Below are 22,308 nucleotides of genomic sequence, written 5' to 3'. Positions count from 1 at the left end.
TAAAGATGTAGGTTCGAGTTTTCAAGAGTGCTCAGCATTGGCCTAATTCTGGTCCCATTGAAATCAATGAGAGCTGCACCATTAAGTTAGGGGGAGCAGAATTAGGCCAGTGCTGAGTTCTTTTGAAAATCCCACATGTAGATTTCTTCCTAGAGTTCTGAACTGGCCTAATCACAAAAGAAACCCTTGTTAAATCAAAATATTGTCATCACTGTGGGAGTTTGGCTAATGCCAGTCAAACTCACACAAGGTGACAAATTCAGTGTTGGAGCATGCAATTCTGCTGACTTTAGCCAATAGTGAATTTGGGCCTTGGAGTCTGTGCCATCTGGTAAGAACAATCTGAGTTTAAAATATTCTAAGATCACTCAAAGTGGGACAAGTGTGCCCTCAGAACGTCCTTGTTGCAAAAATACAATGGGAAAAAGCTGTTGAAAACTATGTTCTGCATAGGTATATGTAAAATGACAATCTTTAAAAGTACAGTTGGGCTGGTCAGTAATGCCTAGCTATAGACAGCCCTGCAGGAGATCAGGAGTTGAAAATGAATATTCTGCTGTATATATCTCACATTTTAGGTCCGTGGAGGTAAAGCTCAGTGTTCCCTGCCGTGGGAATAGGGTTGTGGGGTTTGGGTTGTTGTTTTTTTTAATTATTTTCCCTGAACTCCTGGTAACATTTACTAAGAACTCAGGAGTCTGGTTTATCAGGCCAAATCCCACCATAACAGTATTTAGGGTCTTCTTTTTCTTTTCTCTTTAACTGTACAAGCAGCCAATACAGACTCAGGTTTCAGGGACACATCCCATTAGTTTCAGTAGGAGCTGTGTAGCTAAATCCCATATTAGCCTTTGAAAATGTCAATTTACATTCTTGTAAAGCCACAAACTGACTTTCTTCAGTAACTTAACTGCCCTGATAGTGATAAATGTGTTAGAGAATTTGGTTCTTATGCAAAACATGATGAGAAGTGAGGGAAATAAAACAGTATTTGGTATGTTACATCCATGTCTAAGATTTTGGGACCTCTGGTAATGTGTTATTTTGCATATATGTTAATGTGGTAAGCAGCCTTCTCCCTAGAGGGAAAGAGATACTCAGGCCAACCTGTTTGTCTTGAGTCTGACATCTGCTTTTATTTCCTCATGTACGAATCTTTGAAATAAGCCGGCCACCTTTAAATCAACCTGACACCTAGCAGTGGGGCCAATTAAAAAGTTATATTTCTCCATGCAGAGATGTGGGAAATGAGTAAAATGTAAATTTTTCACTACTGACTGCAATAATCAGAAGCTTATAAAAAGATGGAAAGTCTAAAACTAGGTCTTGCTGCCTTCCATGAAACTATAGATTCTCTTTGCTTTTCAAACACTTACCCACTGTAGAGAGGATAGTGATGCCATTGATATAAATAAATCCTTTGCAGATGACAAAACAAGGAAGATCACGAGTGATTTATGAGAGGATGCCTCATAGGACAGTATAACATCAGTGATTAGGATTCAACAAATTCAGGCTATTTTCTGCAGCCTTTTGTCCTCTTCTCCTTGGAAAAGATGGTTCTGGGTTTTATAGAAAAGAGAAAATGTTCAAAAATTATACTTTTTAAAATATATTTTTCTCATGCAAATATTATGTCCACCAGGCCACAGACACACGAATGTCTGGATAGCAAATGCAAATTAATAAAGAAATATTATTATGCACCTTGACATGTACTCAGAAGGCAGCAATTAAGGCCCAGATTTTCAGAACTGTGCATTTTTGAATATATTGATATTTGCACATGTAATTGCTACAACTGCACATGTAAGCACAATAACTGTGGGTGCAAATTGGACATGTATTTGCTCATACACAGTTCTGAAAATCTGGGCTTGGTGGACTGTATCTACAGGTTATGCCTTTCCATCTACAAACAAACAAATAAAGAAAAGCCTCCATACAAAAAAGAGAAGTGAAACATAAGATGATAAACAAAATAAATAAGAATATTTGAGCTACATCATTTCATCTAATGCCTCATAACCCATGTAGCAATTATTTACTGTAGGGTAAAAAGAGTTCTCATCTATAACATTAATATTGCTTTAAAATGTGGTGGATCATCATGTACTCAGGATATAAGATACTTGTTAAGAGGCTCGCTATGTCATCTACTGCTGGGGTTCTCAACCTTTTCCTTTCTGAGGCCTCCCCTCCCCCCCCAACGTGCTATAAAAACTCCACGGTCCACCTGTGCTGCAATAACCGGTTTTCTCATGTAAAAGCCAGGGCGGCTTTAGGGGGTAGCAAGCAGGGAAGATGCCTGGGGCCCCCTGCCACAGGGGCCCCCATGAAACTACATTGCCCAGGCTTCAGCTTCAACCCTTGGTGGCAGGACTCAGGAACCTGGGCTTCAGCCCCATGCAGTGGGACTTCGGCTTTCTGCCCCGGGCCACAGCAAGTCTAATGCTGGCCCAACTTGGAGGCTCCCCTGGGGGCCTCGAACCCCTGATTGAGAACTACTGAAAAACTGTATCAGTCTCCCCATGTTGCTACTATTTTGTGTCTAAATTTTCTCCTGTTTTACACTAGGTAGTGCTATGGACAACCATTGTAAAAATGTGTTCTTCATAACAAGAACTTATGTACATTAAGTAACTGAAGGTCGGGGCAATTTTTATCCTCACATCCCATCGATAATATTCATTACTCAGTCCCAATATTCTATTGTATTTTGAACTAATCTTTGTAATGTATCTCAGACTAGGACTACTTACTTTCACAAATGCCAAGTTCTCATAAGGCACAACTATAAAGACATGCAGACTTCCAATACATCCTGTGCAGGACTCTGAACTGCATTATCTTGAGCCTATTGCCGCTAAATAAAGTTAGAGAAAAATGATATCCCTCTGATGTGCTCTGAACTGCACCCTATTTCTCTTCTCCATTTCCCCTTTAATTGCTAGAAGGAATCCACATAACATGATTCCATGTCATGCTCAGCATCCAGCCGCCTGCCCCCTCAAGGGGGTGGCCAACAAAAAGCCTCAGGTGTCTGGAATCAAATGGCACTTGCACTAGCAGCAAGGGGGAAGCCCTCACTGCTTCCCATAGTCAGCCCAGTTAACTAATATTAAAACTCTCTCATATTGACTTTGCTCTGTTGTGGCAGCTTACCACGTCCTGCCCTCGCTGTGTTCCCCCACCACATTCTCCTTTTTACAGAACCATCCTTCTGCCTTTCTTTTGCTGCCTGTGCCCTTTTCCACCTTCCCTTCCTCTCTGTTGCTCTGATGGGTTCACCATTTTATCTGCCTTCCTCCTACTCCTTATGTCACTCATATATGACTTGCTCTCAGAGAACTGTTAAGCATATTCCTAACTGAAACAACATGATATATTATTGCAACCCTTGGCCTTTTTAATCCACTGTGCCTGGTCCTCCCTTGTTGTAGTCATCATTGTACATTACTGGATGTCTAAATTTAGACTGCTGTGAAGTGCCATGTGCACATATGGAATGTATATATTTTGAAAGCTAGATGAGATTGCTTCCATGAAGGGTCACGATAGGAGATTTTCCATAGGGGTCAAGAAGAGACAAGTTTTATAACTGCTCCACTGACAGAATTTAGTTTCTTGGACATCTTCTAAACAAGATCTCTATGTAATTCTCTAAGGCCTCATCACCTTGAGGTCAGAATAATACAGAACTCTGTTATCAATAACCAAACATGACCATGTTTGTGGTTAGTATCAGTGTGATCTCAAAGTGGGCAAGGCCAAATGACAATAATTCAGACTAATGTGCCTTTTGTCATGACAATCCTTGCCTGAAATAATTTGTTCCATCAAAATAGCTCCCCAGTGTTTCCCCAGAGTGTAGAATGTCTGGATAATTCTGTCAAGGGCTTACATAACTGAGGAACATGGTTCCAGAAAGGAAAATTCTGGTGGCAATTCATTAAGAACAGTTTTTATGGAAATTGGAACATTTTTCATAGATGGCGAGATAGCACATATGAACAATACTTGGACAATAAAATCCAGTTTTATCATCAAACCATGATAGTGTGGACTTTACTTCCAGAATTCATTAAGCAGTGGATGAATTTTATCATAATTATTATTAATAATAATTATTAATAATAATAATGAAAAACCTAAGTGTACAAACTAAAGTACTTTTATTGCTTGTGGTATTAGACTTTTATAAAAAACAATGTGTTTTCGTGCAATGCCACTGACCACAGATTATCCCATTGAAACCATGTTTCTAAATGGTCAGTCACATCAATCCATTGCAGCGAGGGTAGGAGAGAGAGGGCAAAACTGTAGCCCTGAGCCACTATGGAAGTGATGTGGAGCTTCCAACAGTTCCCAGAGAAAGCCACTCCTGTGCCAGTCTTAGAGGTAGAAATGTGTGCTCCCTTCCACAGCCGCTCTGCTGACTGGTGCAGGAAGGGATGAAATCAACATCTGGAATCATCCACACAACTGCTGTGCCACCTTTGCAGAGGCCAACACAGCAGTGATCTTGGTAATGTTGGTGCACGGTTGCCTCTAGTCATTGTTTAATTTACTGATGCAATGGAAGCTGATTTGATAACCTCATCTTTATGATGGTTCAACATTCCATGAGTGGGAGGTTTCAATGGAAAAACAGGGCAGGTGTTCAAATTTTTAACCTTGAAGATTCTCACAGTTATCCTGGAGGGTATCAGTGTGAGCAAGAGTGAAAAGAAAGGTCAGAATGATGAGCCGACAAATGAGCACTGGCATTTGTGAAAGACTGTGGACAGAGCATCAACACCTTGATAACGAGGAGTTAGGAGCTTCTGAAATTCAGAAGGAAGAATGAAAATGGAGGAAACACAAAGCACTGCATAGCTGATTAAAAGTTGTAGAGCTGAACACACTTTTCCAAGGGAGCATTAGTCACAGTGGTCATGTGGCACATGGAACAGATAGCAGAAAAAAGAGCATGAGGAGATGAAAATGGCTAGGCAGGTGGAGATCTGAGACCACTGAATACTACGCATATCATTTTACTGCTGCTTCATCCTTTCATCCTGCCCTGTCCTTTTTTGTCAGTTTCTTCCATGTGTTGATTTTTGTGCTAGGCAATCAGGATACTGCTGAAAGGGCCTCACTCCTATAACATAAATTAACACAATAAACATACATAATCTCAATCCTGTAATACAATTAAAAATATTAACAAATGAGACAATGATCGTCGCCTCGGAGATGAGTGACAATTAGGGAACCCAGCCAATTTCTCCTGAAAAAATCTGGTGCCCATCAATAAGGGAAGATGGAATGTTCTCATTTTGAAGGTTACACGAAGCATCCACCATGAACGTGCACCACAAAGTGCAACATTCAGTAAATGCATTTAACTGGGAAACATTCCACCCACATCTCCCACATGTTTATTAGCTATTAAGTAAATAGCGTGTTCAGCTGACAAACTTTAACTGATCATATATAGTATAGGATGCTCACTAATCTGATTCTGAAAATTGATCCATGACCGAAATTTATAGCCCATAAAACATTGAGTTAATTTGCAAGTTTGTTCACTGTACAGTACAGTGCAGCTGTAGCAAACAGTTCTAGTTTTAATAATGCTTGAGTGAACTAGCTAGACAGAGCAGTGAAACTGGTATTAAAGTATCTTGTTGGAGAAGATTCTCGGCCTTCGACCAGTGGAGGATGCTGAAAACGCCACAGTCAAGAGAGCCAAATTTATCTCTGACATAAACAGACATAGTTTCCATGAACTTCAGTGGAAGGGGTACCTTCTTACGCCAGGACTAAATTTGGTCCTTATGCTACATTGCATTGATATAGTACTTCCTCAGAAGTCATCTATACAACATTCATATTGGAGGGAGGTGTTGGATTATTAGGCCTTGTGCAGGCAAAAAGAAAAGGAGTACTTGTGGCACCTTAGAGACTAACGAATTTATTTGAGCATGAGCTTTCGTGAGCTACAGCTCACTTCATCAGATGTTTACCGTGGAAACTGCAGCAGACTTTATATACACACAGAGAATATGAAACAATACCTCCTCCCACCCCACTGTCCTGCTGGTAATAGCTTATCTAAAGTGATCAACAGGTGGGCCATTTCCAGCACAAATCCAGGTTTTCTCACCCTCCACCCCCCACACAAATTCACTCTCCTGCTGGTGCTAGCCCATCCAAAGTGACAACTCTTTGCATAATCAAGTCGGGCTATTTCCTGCATAGATCAAGGTTTTCTCACATCCCCCCCACCCCCATACACACACAAACTCACTCTCCTGCTGGTAATAGCTCATCTAAACTGACCACTCTCCAAGTTTAAATCCAAGTTAAACCAGAACATCTGGGGGGGGGGGTAGGAAAAACAAGAAGAAACAGGCTACCTTGCATAATGACTTAGCCACTCCCAGTCTCTATTTAAGCCTAAATTAATAGTATCCAATTTGCAAATGAATTCCAATTCAGCAGTTTCTCGCTGGAGTCTGGATTTGAAGTTTTTTTGTTTTAAGATAGCGACCTTCATGTCTGTGATTGCGTGACCAGAGAGATTGAAGTGTTCTCCGACTGGTTTATGAATGTTATAATTCTTGACATCTGATTTGTGTCCATTTATTCTTTTACGTAGAGACTGTCCAGTTTGACCGATGTACATGGCAGAGGGGCATTGCTGGCACATGATGGCATATATCACATTGGTGGATGTGCAGGTGAACGAGCCTCTGATAGTGTGGCTGATGTTATTAGGCCCTGTGATGGTGTCCCCTGAATAGATATGTGGGCACAATTGGCAACGGGCTTTGTTGCAAGGATAAGTTCCTGGGTTAGTGGTTCTGTTGTGTGGTATGTGGTTGTTGGTGAGTATTTGCTTCAGATTGCGGGGCTGTCTGTAGGCAAGGACTGGCCTGTCTCCCAAGACTTGTGAGAGTGTTGGGTCATCCTTTAGGATAGGTTGTAGATCCTTAATAATGCGTTGGAGGGGTTTTAGTTGGGGGCTGAAGGTGACCGCTAGTGGCGTTCTGTTATTTTCTTTGTTAGGCCTGTCCTGTAGTAGGTAACTTCTGGGAACTCTTCTGGCTCTATCAATCTGTTTCTTTACTTCTGCAGGTGGGTATTGTAGTTGTAAGAAAGCTTGATAGAGATCTTGTAGGTGTTTGTCTCTGTCTGAGGGGTTGGAGCAAATGCGGTTGTATCGCAGAGCTTGGCTGTAGACGATGGATCGTGTGGTGTGGTCAGGGTGAAAGCTGGAGGCATGCAGGTAGGAATAGCGGTCAGTAGGTTTCCGGTATAGGGTGGTGTTTATGTGGCCATTGTTTATTAGCACTGTAGTGTCCAGGAAGTGGATCTCTTGTGTGGACTGGACCAGGCTGAGGTTGGTGGTGGGATGGAAATTGTTGAAATCGTGGTGGAATTCCTCAAGAGCTTCTTTTCCATGGGTCCAGATGATGAAGATGTCATCAATATAGCGCAAGTAGAGTAGGGGCTTTAGGGGACGAGAGCTGAGGAAGCGTTGTTCTAAATCAGCCATAAAAATGTTGGCATACTGTGGGGCCATGCGGGTACCCATAGCAGTGCCGCTGATCTGAAGGTATACATTGTCCCCAAATGTGAAATAGTTATGGGTAAGGACAAAGTCACAAAGTTCAGCCACCAGGTTAGCCGTGACATTCCACGGTAAACATCTGATGAAGTGAGCTGTAGCTCACGAAAGCTCATGCTCAAATAAATTCGTTAGTCTCTAAGGTGCCACAAGTACTCCTTTTCTTTTTGCGAATACAGACTAACACGGCTGTTCCTCTGAAACTTGTGCAGGCAGGAATTCTCTGGCTTCTTATTTCAATGTGGGGGTGAAGAACATCATATAGAAGAAAAAAATTGAATTAATTAAAGGACTGATGCAATGCACATGAGTTATGTCCTCTATGATAAACTCACACTCCATAGAGGTATGCAGCCTAAAACAAGGTCTTCTGTGAATCTTACTTTCAAACCATGCAAGATAAGAACTCATGGTTTGTTTTCAGATCTCAGACATCATCACTGATATGAAGTAGCTATGAGCGGGAGAGAATTCTGGGTACTAGTCTATGTAAATAAGACACCACTATACTATACTTTATTTCTGAATTGCTGTATAATGTAATACCGCAGATTATAGCTTTTATAAATGGAGCAGGGACCTCTCTCTGAACCCTATAATGTAAGTGAAAGTCTATATAGATCTTGGATTATTATTATTTATTATTTAAGTTAGACGATTCATTCTCTCATTAGCACATCTGCTGTATCAACGGGGAAGATCCATTTTGGAATCAGGCTAGAGTTCAGAAATTCACACTAACAGGAATCAACCATGTTTGAGAAAGGTAATCTACAGTATGCTCAAAAAAGCATGGTCTAGCCAAAGCTTTCCTGCTCCATTAGTTCTATAGCACTCTTTTAATTGAACTACAGAAGAGCACAGATCTCTTGTTTAAGAGATAGAAGTACTCTCTATCTTTGTAAAATCTACCAACCTGTAAGAGCAATAGTATAGAACATTTCTAAAATAATGATTTGTAAAAACTGCACTGTCTTTTTCGGTTAAACAGGTCCATGATTACCTTAGGAGCAAGCTGTGTTCCCTTTATGAAAATGACTGCATCTTTGACAAGTTTGAATGTGCATGGAATGGATCAGACAGGTAACCCATCCTTATGTTCATCACTATTTTAATTTCACCAAGGGGCTGCCAAAGGATGGAGTATAATCAATAAATCATCTGTGACTTGGGGTTATTGTACATATCAAGTTACATTTCTCCATATCAGTATCCAGTCTGTTATTACTGTTGCACCTTTTCACCCCCTCAGCCAGAATTTAAGAATCCGCAAAAAGAAAAGGGCGACTTGTGGCACCTTAGAGACTAACAAATTTATTTGAGCATAAGCTTTCATGAGCTACAGCTCACTTCATTGGATGCATTCAGTCTAAATGAATGCATCCGATGAAGCGAGCTGTAACTCACGGAAGCTTATGCTCAATGCATCCGATGAAGTGAGCTGTAGCTCACAAAAGCTTATATTCAAATAAATTTGTTAATCTCAAAGGTGCCACAAGTCCTCCTTTTCTTTTGCGGATACAGACTAACACGGCTGCTACTCTGAAATTTAAGAATCATTATTCTCTGCACTCAGCCACTGGGAGAAAATCAAATTCCACTCATTTCCACCAAAAGCACCAAAATGGGCTGAAAGAATCAAAAGAAAACTGTTTTCACAAACACCTTCATGGGAGGGGGGGGATTGCTAAGGAAACCCCAGCTCGGGCAAGTTAACAAAGTAGCTTCCTTTTAAATCCAATCTAGCAGCTGAAAATAAGGAGGGAGGAAGAGCCAGTGCCATGTGACCAGTCACAGCTTTGCAGACCACTGGTCACCGTTTGTGAAACATTCTTCTAATGTCATGTAATTTTTTTGTGTGGAGGAACTATAGATATGGGACCAAATTCTATTCATTTGTTTCTTAGACTTTAGCTTCATTCTGGTAGAACAGAGCAGGATTTGTCCATAACGTTATAACTTATCTCTATATTATGATATGCCAAGTTAATATAATTAATACCACTGCCTCCTTCATAACAACAAGGATAAGATTACCTTTTCTAAGAACCAACTAGCTGTCAGATACTGCCCTCACTCCTTGCACAGCATTCCCGTTGACATGAATGGAGGGTCCTTGTGAGGACTGTGTAGCGTATGTGACCCATAATATTCACCACCCATATAAGCGAAATCCATCCCCTCATACATCTAAAAATGGGTCCGATTTTCTATCTCATACACACATAGAGATACAAAATAATGCTTTAGAATGTTGTTAGATACATTCTTTTCTTTGAACTATAGTTGCCTTTGCTCAGTTCCTATTTTACTCCAGGGAGAGAGGCTCTCTCTTTACTGAGGTGCTACAACCTTCCACCATATTCTTCATCCAGAGAAACTATATTCCTCTGTAATCTCTGACCTGGAACTGCCCTACTGAGTTGATGGTTCCTTCTCTAGCTATAAAGTACCTTTCTTTAGCCCAATAGGTGCGCAGATGTTCCACAATTCCACAGATATACCGACCCACAATTCATAGAATTCCCCAGAGTGTCATGGAAATTAGAAACAGGAAAGAGTTACTGGGTCATCCTGTTAATGTAAAAACATTCCCTATAGCATATTCCCAAGTACTTCATCCAGCCTAGTTTTAAGTTACTCAGTCAACTGAAGTTGCAAGACCATTGCCTTTGGGATATTCTACCTGAGCTTAATTTATTTTATCCTGGGAACTGGCTCTGTTTCAGCATTGCGTAAATTCTTCTATTTAATGGACTACCAGCCAGTGACCACATTGGGGTAAAATCGTCCACAGTGTCTTGTGACACCCTGGGAGTAGGCTCTCTTGTGCCAGGGCTAACCAGTCCTAGAGAAGACTGCTGGTGGTGGGCATGACTCAAGATGTTTGAAAATTAGGATTGGCTCAGGTTTGGATAAGCATCCAGAGTTTTGGGTGCTTCTCTGAATCTCTTGAACCTGCAGAGAAGAGATAGAAACATCAGAACAAGAGGCTTTCTCATGAGAGTCCCAGTACTACTTGCTTCCAGTCAGGGGATGGAAAGATCACCTAAATAGCCTTTTGTGGGGAATATTGACACTTATCCCAGCCAGAACCTGGGAGTGCAGAACTGCAAAAAAGTGTGGGTATGGGCAGGAGAGGGGAGTTAATCAGACATTTCAAAACCATCACAAAGCTTCAGGAGTTTCCTAACATCTTCAAAACCATTTCATCCATCCTTAAATGGGAGCTCTAAGACATTATGCTTGTAGGCAGCCATGCATTTTCACTCTCAGGTACTTCCTTCAGTAGATGCTCTCATCCTCAAAGTATCTGGATAGCTACATGTTAATAATACAAGAATTATTCAATATTGGGTTTAAAATGAGAGTAATTGTTTCAGTCTAATCCTCACTTGACAGATCAGAAAGATCAACATAGCATGAAATCAACTGAGCCTCATTAAATGGGAGCATTCCATTTTTAAAGGCTTAATTTCTCACACTGTTTATATGTGGGAGGATAGTTAATCTTGCACAATTCTGAATCCATCACTAAACACTGCTTATTCAAATGGATGGGATACCCGGCATGATCTTAAGAAACCAGCGAGCACAACTTTTGGTCAGTCATTTGACAAAAGACAACATTCATTTTATTTTATTTAGTTTAGTTTTTCTTTTCTAAACTTAGAACACTTCCTCTTAACAGTCTGAACGAGAATTAAATACATCACTGCCAATTTTCATCATTAGTGTGACACTTGCATTGACACTCCTGAACAAGGAGATGTGATCTTGCTCATATAAGTGGCAATTATTTTGTTGTTTCAGTGCACAAATATGGATTCTGTACCAGTGTTTTTTAAGGAAGAGTTCCTATCTTTCTAAAAAATACACATTAAGATAGATGATCTGATAAGTTAAAATATATATTTTAAATACAGCTTTTTGCAGAAGGTAAGACAGGCCTATTAGCACTTGGGAATTTTATGGGGAGTCCCATAACGATATTTGTGTTAATAAAAATAATTACAAACATAAGGATGGCATTTTCTTTAAAAATGCTAATCTAGTTTTAGGGTATTCAACAGGTTAAGTGGCACATTAGAAACATATATGGTTGCATTTAAAAATTAAAATCATGATTATATATGAAAGTTGTCATCTTTTTATTTAGTTTTTGTTGCCATTAAGGACTTAATTCAGGATCACAATGAGTCCCATTGTTGAGGCTGTTTACAAAAAAATCAATGTACACAAGCTCTGATTAAAACGTGATTGATGCTCAGTAACTCCAATGAACAGGAACTAATACAATCAGACAAATCCAATCGCATTTGCCGAAGGACACATTAATCATTATATACTTGGGCAAGAACAGCAGTTGCAGGAGGTAAAGAGGGGGTCTTAAAAATAATGCAACCAGCCGAGCACATATTATGTTAGTTGACTGTGTTAGAATAAACACATGCCATGTATAGTGTGTATATATATATGTATGCTTACATGACTTCGGAACATGCAAGCTTTACTGTATATAGCTGTTTTATTTAAAGATTTGAGAGTGCAAGTGAATAGAAGAATTAACTAATAACATGTAAAACAGTGTCCCCTTCCCATCGCCAACCTTGGAATGCAAATATGCACACATTGTTATTTCAGGTTTTATCTCAAATGTCCTGGAATTAACAGCAGTTGAACAGGTTATCTGTGAATTACAGTGTTGAATTTCTGTTTCACCTGACCTCCTCCTGTACATTCTAGATGATATTAAGAACTACGTACATTAATACCATTTTAAAAAAATTAAAAAGTAATTGCTTGGAGGGAAGCCTTCAAAGGAGTATTTCCGCTACCATGGTGGTGAGGGCCATACAAGTAGATAAATAAAATCACATACAACTATCAAAGAGTCCTATGTCTTCATCCAGTTAGCTTCTTGAGTCTACTCTAAATCTGCGTAAGTGGCAAGTTCCAGTGGACTAAACCACTAATTTACTTATGACAGCTCTAATAAAGATTTGGTTTTGTACACTTGTCTACCCCAGTCTTGTATGATGCCGTGGTGGGTTGATAGCAAAATCCACATTTAAAATGTAGAAGACATCATTCAGCAGATCAAGACAAAAGTTGGCATCTCAAATTTTACTTCTGAGGAGATTGGGAGTCCCTTGTTTCTCATTCCCAGTCCCATCCAGACCAGTTATATGTGTGTCCCATAGCTCCTGAGCCTATTATCCAAGCTTGTCCATCAGCAAAGATGCTAAGATTCCCCACCGATGCACCATCTACTTTATAGTCATGAAACCTTCTGTCTCAAGCCAGTCAGTTCCCGACCACCACCGAACCATGTTGTATGGTTCCCAGGTGAAGACTGGCTGCCCTGAGAAATACGCATAATTGCGTGTATGGGGATTGGGAAACTCAGTGCAGTAGATCTTCTCCCTCCTTTTCCCTAAGAAAACTGCATAATTTGCTCCCAAGCAACAGAAAGTCACTGGCCTTTCCTTTGAAAAGACCAGCTTGCCATGATGGCAGCATCCATACCCTCTTCTTGCTGAGCACCTGAAAAGTCTAGATTGCCATTTCCCATAGTAAAATCTGCAGGAGCAGCCATGGAGGAAGAAAATCTGTAAGAACCCCCTCACCTCCACACTGGCTTGGACCCCAGTAACAGAATCCATTGGCTGAAGGTTGAAGCTAGACAAATTCAGACTGGAAGTACGGCACAGATTTTTAACTGTGAGGGTAATTAAACATTGGCCAATATGTCAAGGGTTGTGGTAGAGTCTGACCATTATCAAGACTGGTTGTTTTTCTAAAAAGATGTACTCCAGGAATTATGTGAGAGTTCTATGGAAGATGTTATACAGGAGCTCAGACTATATGATCACAATGGTCCCTTCTGGCCTTGGAATCTACGCATCTCCTTCGCAATCACATACTAGGGTGATGAGGTGGTCTGGCAACAGTGAGCACCAGGGTGGGCACTGCAGAAAAGATAATATAGAACCAAGGTGTATCTTTTGTGCCTGCAGTCCAGAGGAGAGAGAGGGTAATCCAGCCATCCCAGCACTATTCCCCTAACTCTGCCTCGATTTTGCCCTTTCCCATGGTGCAGATGCTTCCAGGTGGTCCAGATTTGTGTGAGAGGAGAAAAACAGTGCCATGGAGGGGGAATCATCCAACACACCATACACTGCAGGAAATAGGAAAGCCATATCTGGAAAGCACCCTCCATGTGTGAATTTAGGGGCAGGCATGTGAGTGACGGGGATGTGGGCAGTTGTGCCAATGGTTAGAGCATGTATCACGGGAGTCAGAGCCGATGATCAGAACTGGGTTATCTGGAGTGAGGCAATGCAGGAGTAGGGATGGATCCAAGGCAGGCGTGGTGTTGGATCTGATGCTGGATACAAGCAGCCATGGGTGCCTGCTTTGAACAGCTGCTGAGCAACTGCTGCTGGGCTCAAAGGATGATCTGCTGACTCTTCCACCCAATCAGGCAGCCCACTACAGGCTGGCTGTGCTTGTTAGGTTGCCTGGCTTCCAGACTGGCTCCGTTGCAGGCCCTGATTTTTGAAAGTAAGGCCTGGTGTCTCAGGATACGTTTAATGGAGTGTTCACAATAATTCTAGGACATGAATGATCTCTACCAGTTCCCAAGACTGCTCACCTCAACCACAGCCTTCCCAGTTCCCCAGGTACTGGCGCCTTCCCCAACTCAGTGAGAGTTGAGGCATTAATGTACCAAGTATTCCTCCTGTCCATGTTATGTTATGGTAGGGGACAGTGAATTGGCGTGATTTGGGTATGGGTTCTTGGTGCAGGGTGTTCAGAGTTGGATGTGAATGATGAGGTGGCTCTTCAGAGACTTGTGCAGCTGTAAACTGAGGCCAGTGGCTTTACCCATTCTGTAATGGCCAGGCATTGGTTGTCTAGTTGGGTGGCTGGGCAGCTCAATTTAAGGTTCTGGGCAGAGAGCCACACCTTATCCCCTATGGCCAGATTTGAGGTAACCTGATGGTCTGGGTCTGCATGGTGCTTATAGGCCTGTTTGGCAGACTGCAAGTGTTCCTTGATCTCCCAGTGTATCTGGTGTAGGTGGGAAGGTAAATGCAGGGGGGCCTGTACTGGGGAACTCACATGCAAAGCTGGGTGGAAGCAGGGGGTAAAGGCATAGTTTGCAAAGAATGGGCTATGTTGGATTGAGGCATGGATTGTGTTGTCATATGCAAATTTGGCATAGCACAGAAGGCATAGCACATCCTTGTGGTAGCTCAAAAAGCAGCACAGATTCTGCTCCAAGAGTTGATTTACTCTCTCTGTTGCCCATTAGTCTACGAAGAGGTGAGGGACTCGACACCAAGGAGGCTGAGAAATTCCCACCAGAACTGGGAGATGAACTGGAACTCTGGTCTGATACAATGCCTGATGGTAACTTGTGATAGTGGAAGGCATTTTCAAAGAAGATCTGAGCCATCTTCTAAGCAGTAGGAATAATATGGTATGGGATGAAGTGTTGGCATCTTTCTTAGGAGGTCAACAACAACCACAGTTACCAAGTATCCGGGGGATGTGGCATTTCTACAATGAAGTCCACTGTGATAGTAGACCAAGGCTGAGGAGTCGTGTGCAGAGGCCTATATTCATGCCAATTCGTAAGCACAGAAACTAGGTCTCTATGTAAGATAAGAGGGGAAGTCTGCCAATCAGTTATTTTATTCAGCAGCAATTAGATTCAGACCGAAGGGAAAGGAGAGAAAGGAAATTAGAAACATTTGAGAGGAAGGAGGAGGGAAAAAAGGAAACTCCTAGTGGAAGAGGCAGTGCCAGGACTTGCCAGGCCTGAGCCCTGGCACCTCTAGGCTTGGCAGTTCATAGCCCGGGCACTTCTGGGCTTGCTGCATCAGTGAATGAATGTAAAAAAATTGCTTGAGACCCGGCCCCTCTTCCATTACAAATTAAGCATTGGGAAAAGGCAAGAGGCAGGCTGTGAGAGCAGGAAAGGACTTCATGGGCAGATGGTAAGCAAGACTGGCCAGACAACTGAAGGGGAAGAAGGGGAGACCCAAGATGGAGGAACAGGGCAGGGCAGAAAAGGGACATGAGGGGAAACCAGTTGAGAAGTAATAACAGAACATGGGGGGGAAAGGAGGGACATTAGGGAATAGCAAACAACAGGAAAGAGTACAAAGAAAGAGAGGGAAAGGTAGGGGAAAAAGGGGCAGTTATTTTAATAGAGAGTGAAGCAGGGGGAAAAAGAGAAAAACAATGAAAAAAAGAAGGAACAAAACCTAACTGCAAATAGGGACAAAGAATGAAAGTGGGAGATTGGGGGAAGAGATGGAAATAGAGAATAGAATGGGGGCAAGAAAAGAAGGAAGCAGGAAAACAAAAGGAGGAAAACAAACACAAGTACACATTGTAGATAATTCACTTGAGTTCCTACATTGTATTATATTTTCCTTCTTGCAAAGGGACGCTAAAGAGGGAAGATCTGGCTGACAGCATTCCAAAAGTGGAGGAACCTTCTGGCCAAGTGTGACCCTGGGAAGGGCAAAGTATCAGTGTTTTAATGTTTCCAGTTTGGGCAGGAGGAGAGACAAGGTAGCTGAATGGGTTTGTCTCCCTTTAGTTTCTAGAATGTTCTATGTTGCAGTGCTAATACAGACTAAGAAATGCCTGGCTTTGTCTACAGTAGTCGATCATTGTGCCATGCATAGAGAACACAGTGTTTCAGTAACACTGGTAATGCAGCACTTAAACAGAGTAAACCAGGTAGAACAATTAACCGCAGTTTTTGCTCAGAGCACACACATATGAAAAATTAACTAGCATGAACACTAATTGCAAGAGTGTTGTCAATATGCTGGTTATAGCACTGCTGTGCAGAACAAAACTGTTTAAAACTATGAATATAGGAAGAGCTGTGTAGCTTGAAAGCTTGTCTCACCAGCAGAAGGTGGTCCAATAAAAGATGTTACCTCATCCACTTTGTCTCTCTAAGAATATAGAGGACACTTTTGTAAAGTGAGCTATATAGATAGATACACACACACGCACACACGTGTTTCCCCTCTCACCTCATATGGCTGCCAGGTATAATATGCAAAAAGAAAAGGAGGACTTGTGGCACCTTAGACTCTAACCAATTTATTGGAGCACAAGCTTTTGTGAGCTACAGCTCACTTCATCGGATGCATTCAGTGGAAAATACAGTGGGGAGATTTATATACACAGAGAACATGAAACAATGGGTGTTACCATACACACTGTAACGAGAGTGATCAGGTAAGGTGAGCTATTACCAGCAGGAGAGAAAAAAAACCTTTTGTGGTGATAATCAAGGTGGGCTATTTCCAGCAGTTGACAAGAACGTGTGAGGAAATTTGTTAGTCTCTAAGGTGCCACAAGTACACCTTTTCTTTTTGCGGATACAGACTAACACGGCTGCTACTCTGAAACCTGTCATTATGCAAGGTATAATATGGAATCTATTTCACCTCCCTATCACATACACACTATTTCATCATGTTGTCATCATATGATATAGAATTGTGTTTCTGAACAAGAATAATAGAAATGTTAAGGTCGGCTCCCTCTTTTCGTATTATTGTAAATAGCAGGTAAGGTTATAATTCATCTCTGTCTGTGACCTTCAACAAGAATGGCCCCTTTTCATTACATAATGCTATTTTTACAGTGCCATTAAATGGCAGAAATGAGGGCCAGCATGAACAGTAATCATCTACATACAAAGCAATAGGGATGCTTATATTAAAAAATGGCACTCTCTCTCTAAATGAGCCAGCCAAAGAAAATAGACTTTTTTAACATGTGAAAGTTCAAGAAATAACAAATCAAATGGACTGCAGAGGCAGCTTTGGGGCATACAAAACATTACTGGAAAAGCAGAGGATTTTTGACCATGACTGAGAGCAGTTCAGCTGGCACATTGCCTGTGTGAAAACTGCTCCCCATGCTATTTTTGGATTCATCTGGAGGGAGGGTTTTTATTCCTGAGGGAAATGTGTTCCAGACATGTACAGCTCTGCAGTCCATGATGCCCCATCATTACAAACCAGTTTCAAAATTTTGCTCAGGGGAAGAAGCCACAGTTAGCATATAAGAGCGTTAGAATGAAAGACTGTGTGTTAGCACAGAGATATGAAATACCCTTTTTTATTTCATGTTGTGACTAGCCATTACAGCAGGAGTCTTAATGACAAGACATGGTGATTTGGAAGGAGCGCAATGTCAGATTTACTGCTGCTGATTCACTTTCTGAAACAAACCTAATCTTGATCAATAGGCTTATGGGGCTCCTTGGATACAGTTTATAAAGCTATTCACATGAGCATCTTTTATTTTACTATTAGTTTATTGCATAAAGGTGAGATTGTGCCTGGCCCTTACATGGGTGAGAGTGGGGAGGTGGAAGAGGGGAGAAGAACCCTGGCCCCATACAGCAGCTGGCTACAGCTGCTGTTCCTGCACGCTCTTGAGTTTAGAGACTCTTTCCTGTAAGGGTGGCTGTAGGTGTGAAAGGGAAGAGCATTGCCGCCCCCTCCCCCCTCCTTAGCCAGCAGAACTGGATGGCTCTGGAAGGGGAGTGCATGTTGCACCCTCTGAAGGGTGGAGCAAGTCACACTCCCAGTTCGTCTGGGAACTCTAGGAAGCACCGTGACAACCCATCCAAATCTGTATGCAAGTTATTGCTGAGTACAGTGGTTGCTGTGTCCTATACAGTCCCTACACTACCAATATCTGACTCATTGCTGCTTTCTTCAGCAGATCAGGATATCTACTCTATGAAAAGGGCTACATAAAATAAAATCCTATTGTGTCAAATTCTAGGCTATCATCAGCTACGTTGAATGAGGACATAGCTGGCAATATTGCTAATGATTCCTGATGCAGAATATAGCTTGCCTGAGTTTCTGCAGCTTCTCTGTATTGTTTCTGAAGTGAAGATGGCGAGCTAGGCAACTATGACTCAGTAGACATGATGCAAAGTCATTTAGTTGCACAGTTCCTAATTATTTTTTAGTGTATTATTTGTATTACATAGCAACTAATGGCCCCAATGGAGATAAAGGCCACATTGTACTAGGCGCTGTATGTATAGTAAAACACTGTCCCTTCATCAAAGAGCTTATAATTGTTGTGGCCAATGCAGACAAAGAAAACAAAGAGGTGAAGTGACTTACATACAGTCACTTGCCCTGCAGGTCTGGGGCAGAGCTGGGAATAGGCCCTAAGACTCCTGATTCCCAGTCCAATAGACTATGGTGTATCCTCAAAAACAAAATGCAACAGAAAAATAGTGTAACCAACTGTACATAGTGACACAATGCTAAAACACAATAACTTTTATTCATTTTCTGGAATGGGGCACATGAAATATACTCTGCTGGATTGCATTAAAAAGACTTGGAGTTGTTTACTGAGCGCCAACAATGAGCTTGGAACTGTACAGGCAGGAGACATAAGGTATAGGACTAACAAGAAGGAAATGGGGGTGAGGGGCATCAGTTCAACATTTTTGTTGTCTATACAAAATGTAAGGAGTATGGGGAATAAATAGGATGAACAGCAAGTATTAGTTCATAAATTAAATTATGACTTAATTGATATCACAGATTTTGTGGGAGAAGTCTTATGACTGGAATATTGATATAGAGGGGTACAGCATGTTCAGGAAGGAGAAGCGGGATAAAAAGGGAGGAAGTGTTGCATTATACATAAAGAATATATACACTTATTCTGAGGTCCAGAAGGAGGTGAGAAGCAGAGCAGCTGAAAGTCTCTGGGTAAAAATAAAAGGAGTAAAAATTGGGGTGATGTTGTGGTAGGGGGTCTACTATAGACTATCAAATCAGGAAGAGGAGGTGCAGGATGAGGCATTTCTAGAACAAAAAACAGAAATATCCAAAACACAAGACATGGTAATACTTGTGGATTTTAACTACCCAAACATCTATTGGAAGAGAATTACAGCATAACACAGTATTGTGTCGGACAACTTTTTGTTTCAGAAAGTAGATTAAGTAACCCTGCAAACAGTAATTTTAGACTTGATGCTGACCAATGGGGAGGAATTGGTTGTGAATCTGAAGGTGGAAGACAATTTGGGTGAAAGTGATCATTAAATGATCAATTTCATGATTCTAAGGAAAAGAAGGAGTGAGAGCAGCAGCAGGAAAATGGGCTTCAAAAAAGCAGACTTTAATAAACTCAGAGAACTGCTAGGTAAGGTTCCATGAAAAGAAAATCAAAGAGAAAAAGTAATTCAGGAGAGCTGGCAGTATCTGAAAGAGACATTAGTAAAGGCAAAACTTCAGACTGTCCCCATATGAAGGAAAGATAAGACTAATCGAAAGAGGCAAGTATGGTGCCACCAGGAACTCTTCAAAATGTGGAAACATGGACGAATTGCGAAGGAGGAGGACAAAAGAATAGCACAAGCTTGTAGGGACAAAATTAGAAAGGCCAAGGCACAAACTGAGTTACACCTAATGAGGGACATAAAAGGTAAGAAGAAGAGGTTCTTTAATACATGAGGAAGCAAGAGAAAGGCAACGGAAAATGTAGGTCCTTTATTTAGCAGGGAAGAAGAGATAATAACTGATGGTATCAAGAAGGCTGCTTCAGTCATCACTAAAAAGGTTAATGGAGACCAGATACTCAAAACAATTAATGTAAACAAAAAGGGAGAAGGAATGCAAGCTAAAATAGGGGAAGATCAGGTTAAAGGCTATTTAGATAAGTTGGATGTATTCAGGTCAGCAGAGCCTAATGAATGTCATCATAAGGTACTTGCTGAAGCAATCTTGGACCCATTAGCTGTTATCTTTGAGAACTCATGGAGGATGGATGAGGTCCCAGCGGACTGGAGAAGGCCAAACATAGTACCTATCTTCAAAAAGGGGAACAAGGAGGATACCAGGGAATTATTGACCAGTCAGCTTAACTTCAATACCTAGAAAGATAGTGGAACAAATTATTAAACCATCAATTTGTAAGCACTTAGAGGATCATAGAATTATAGGAGTAGTCAGCATGGATTTGGCAAGAACAAGTCATGCTAAACGATCCTAATTTCCTTCTTTGACAGTATTACCGGCCTGTTGTATTGTGGGAGAGCAGTAGATGTACTATAGCTTGATTATAGTAAGGCTTTTGACACAGTCCCACATGACAGTCTCAGAAGCAATTCAAGAAGTGTGGGTTAGATTCAATCAGTTGTGCACCCACAATTTAAAGACCATACTCAAAGAGTAGTTATCAATGGTTTGCTGTCAAACTGGAAGGATGTATTTCATGACGTCCTGTAGGGGGGTCAGTCCTGGGTCCGGTACTATTCAATATTTTCATTTGTGATGTGGATGATAGAGTGGTGCACATCCTTATAAAATTTGCAGATGCTACAAAGCTGGGAGGTGTAGCAAGCACTTTGGAGGCCAGGAATAGAATTCAAAAATGCCCTCAAGTCATTGTCTGAATTCAACAAGATGAAATTCAATAAAGCAAAGCGCAAAGTATTTCACTTAGGTAGGAAAAGTCAAATGCCCAACTACAAAATGGGGAATAACTAGGTAGGTGTCAGTACTGCTGAAAAGGATGTGGGGTTATAGTGAATCACAAATTGTGTATGAATCACCGATGTGATGCAGTTGTGAAACAGGCAGATATTCTGGGGTGTATTAACAGGAGTGTTGTATATAACACAAGGGAGGTAATTGTCCCGCCCTACTTGGCATTGGTCAGGCCTCATCTGGAGTCCAGTTTTGTGCAACACACTTTAGGAAAGTGTGGAAGAGAGGCAACGGAGTCCACAGAAGAGCAGCAAAACTGAAAAAAGTTTTAGAAAACCTGACCTATGAGGCCAGATTAAAAAAAACTGGGCATGGTCAGTCTTGCGAAAGGAAGACCATGATTGGGAATGTGACGTGTGGTTGTTCACGTCCACTGAAGGTAGGACAAGAAGTAATGGGCTTAATCTGCAGCATGGGAGATTTAGGTTAGATATTAGGAAAAACTTTCCAACCAGAAGGACAGTTAAGCTCTGAAATAGGCTCCCAACAGAGGTTGTGTAGTCTTCATCATTGGCAGTTTTTAAGAACAGGCTAGACAAACACCTGTCAGGGATGGGCTAGGTTTACTTGGTCCTGCCTCAATGCAAGGGGCTAGACTTGATGACTTCTCAAGCTCCCGTCCAGCCCTACATTTCTATGATTCTATAGCTCCTCCTTTAAAGACCATATGAGCTTTGGGTGACATTTTTCCCTAGTGCAGAGAGCCAATGGGATGCTCTCCACACCACTGAAACCCTACATTGGGGCTGCAGTGTGTGTGTGTGGGGGGGGGGGGGGGGGGATTATAACTGTTGAGCTTTGCAGCAAGGTCTCCACACCCTGGCCACTGCTTGGGAGTATCTGCATTGGCCCGCAATAGGTCAGTGTTAGTGGGGGGTTATAGGTAAGGCCATAGGATCCATGACCATGTGGATCTAGTGACCCAAAGACCCACTGACTTCAGTGGAGCCAGACTATCACCCCTTGCGATGGAGGATTTTGGAGCAGGACACAATCACTGTTTCAGACTATGGGCTGGTATTAGGGGTCTGCTTATGTTTGGGGAGAAGATAAATTCCATCCCTCTTTCTCCAGCCCCTGCAGATAATCTTGCAAAAAAGCATGACT

At 41.6% G+C, this 22,308-nt stretch overlaps 1 protein-coding gene across 7 annotated transcripts in view; it reads left to right on the top strand.

Moving 5' to 3' along the window:
• Positions 1 to 22,308, top strand: part of PPP2R2C (protein phosphatase 2 regulatory subunit Bgamma) — a 303,929-nt gene that overhangs the window by 279,575 nt on the left and 2,046 nt on the right. For all 7 annotated transcript variants that reach the window (XM_048848924.2, XM_048848930.2, XM_048848927.2 and 4 more), the window contains one exon: positions 8,610 to 8,701. In XM_048848924.2, coding sequence (XP_048704881.1) covers positions 8,610 to 8,701 — 92 coding nt within the window. The remainder of the gene's footprint in view (positions 1 to 8,609; positions 8,702 to 22,308) is intronic.

This window comes from Caretta caretta, chromosome 4, assembly GCF_965140235.1.
Source record: "Caretta caretta isolate rCarCar2 chromosome 4, rCarCar1.hap1, whole genome shotgun sequence".
In the NCBI taxonomy this organism is placed as follows: domain Eukaryota; kingdom Metazoa; phylum Chordata; order Testudines; family Cheloniidae; genus Caretta; species Caretta caretta.
Note: the sequence above shows the minus strand (reverse complement) of the source record. Positions and strands in the feature narration are given on the sequence as shown.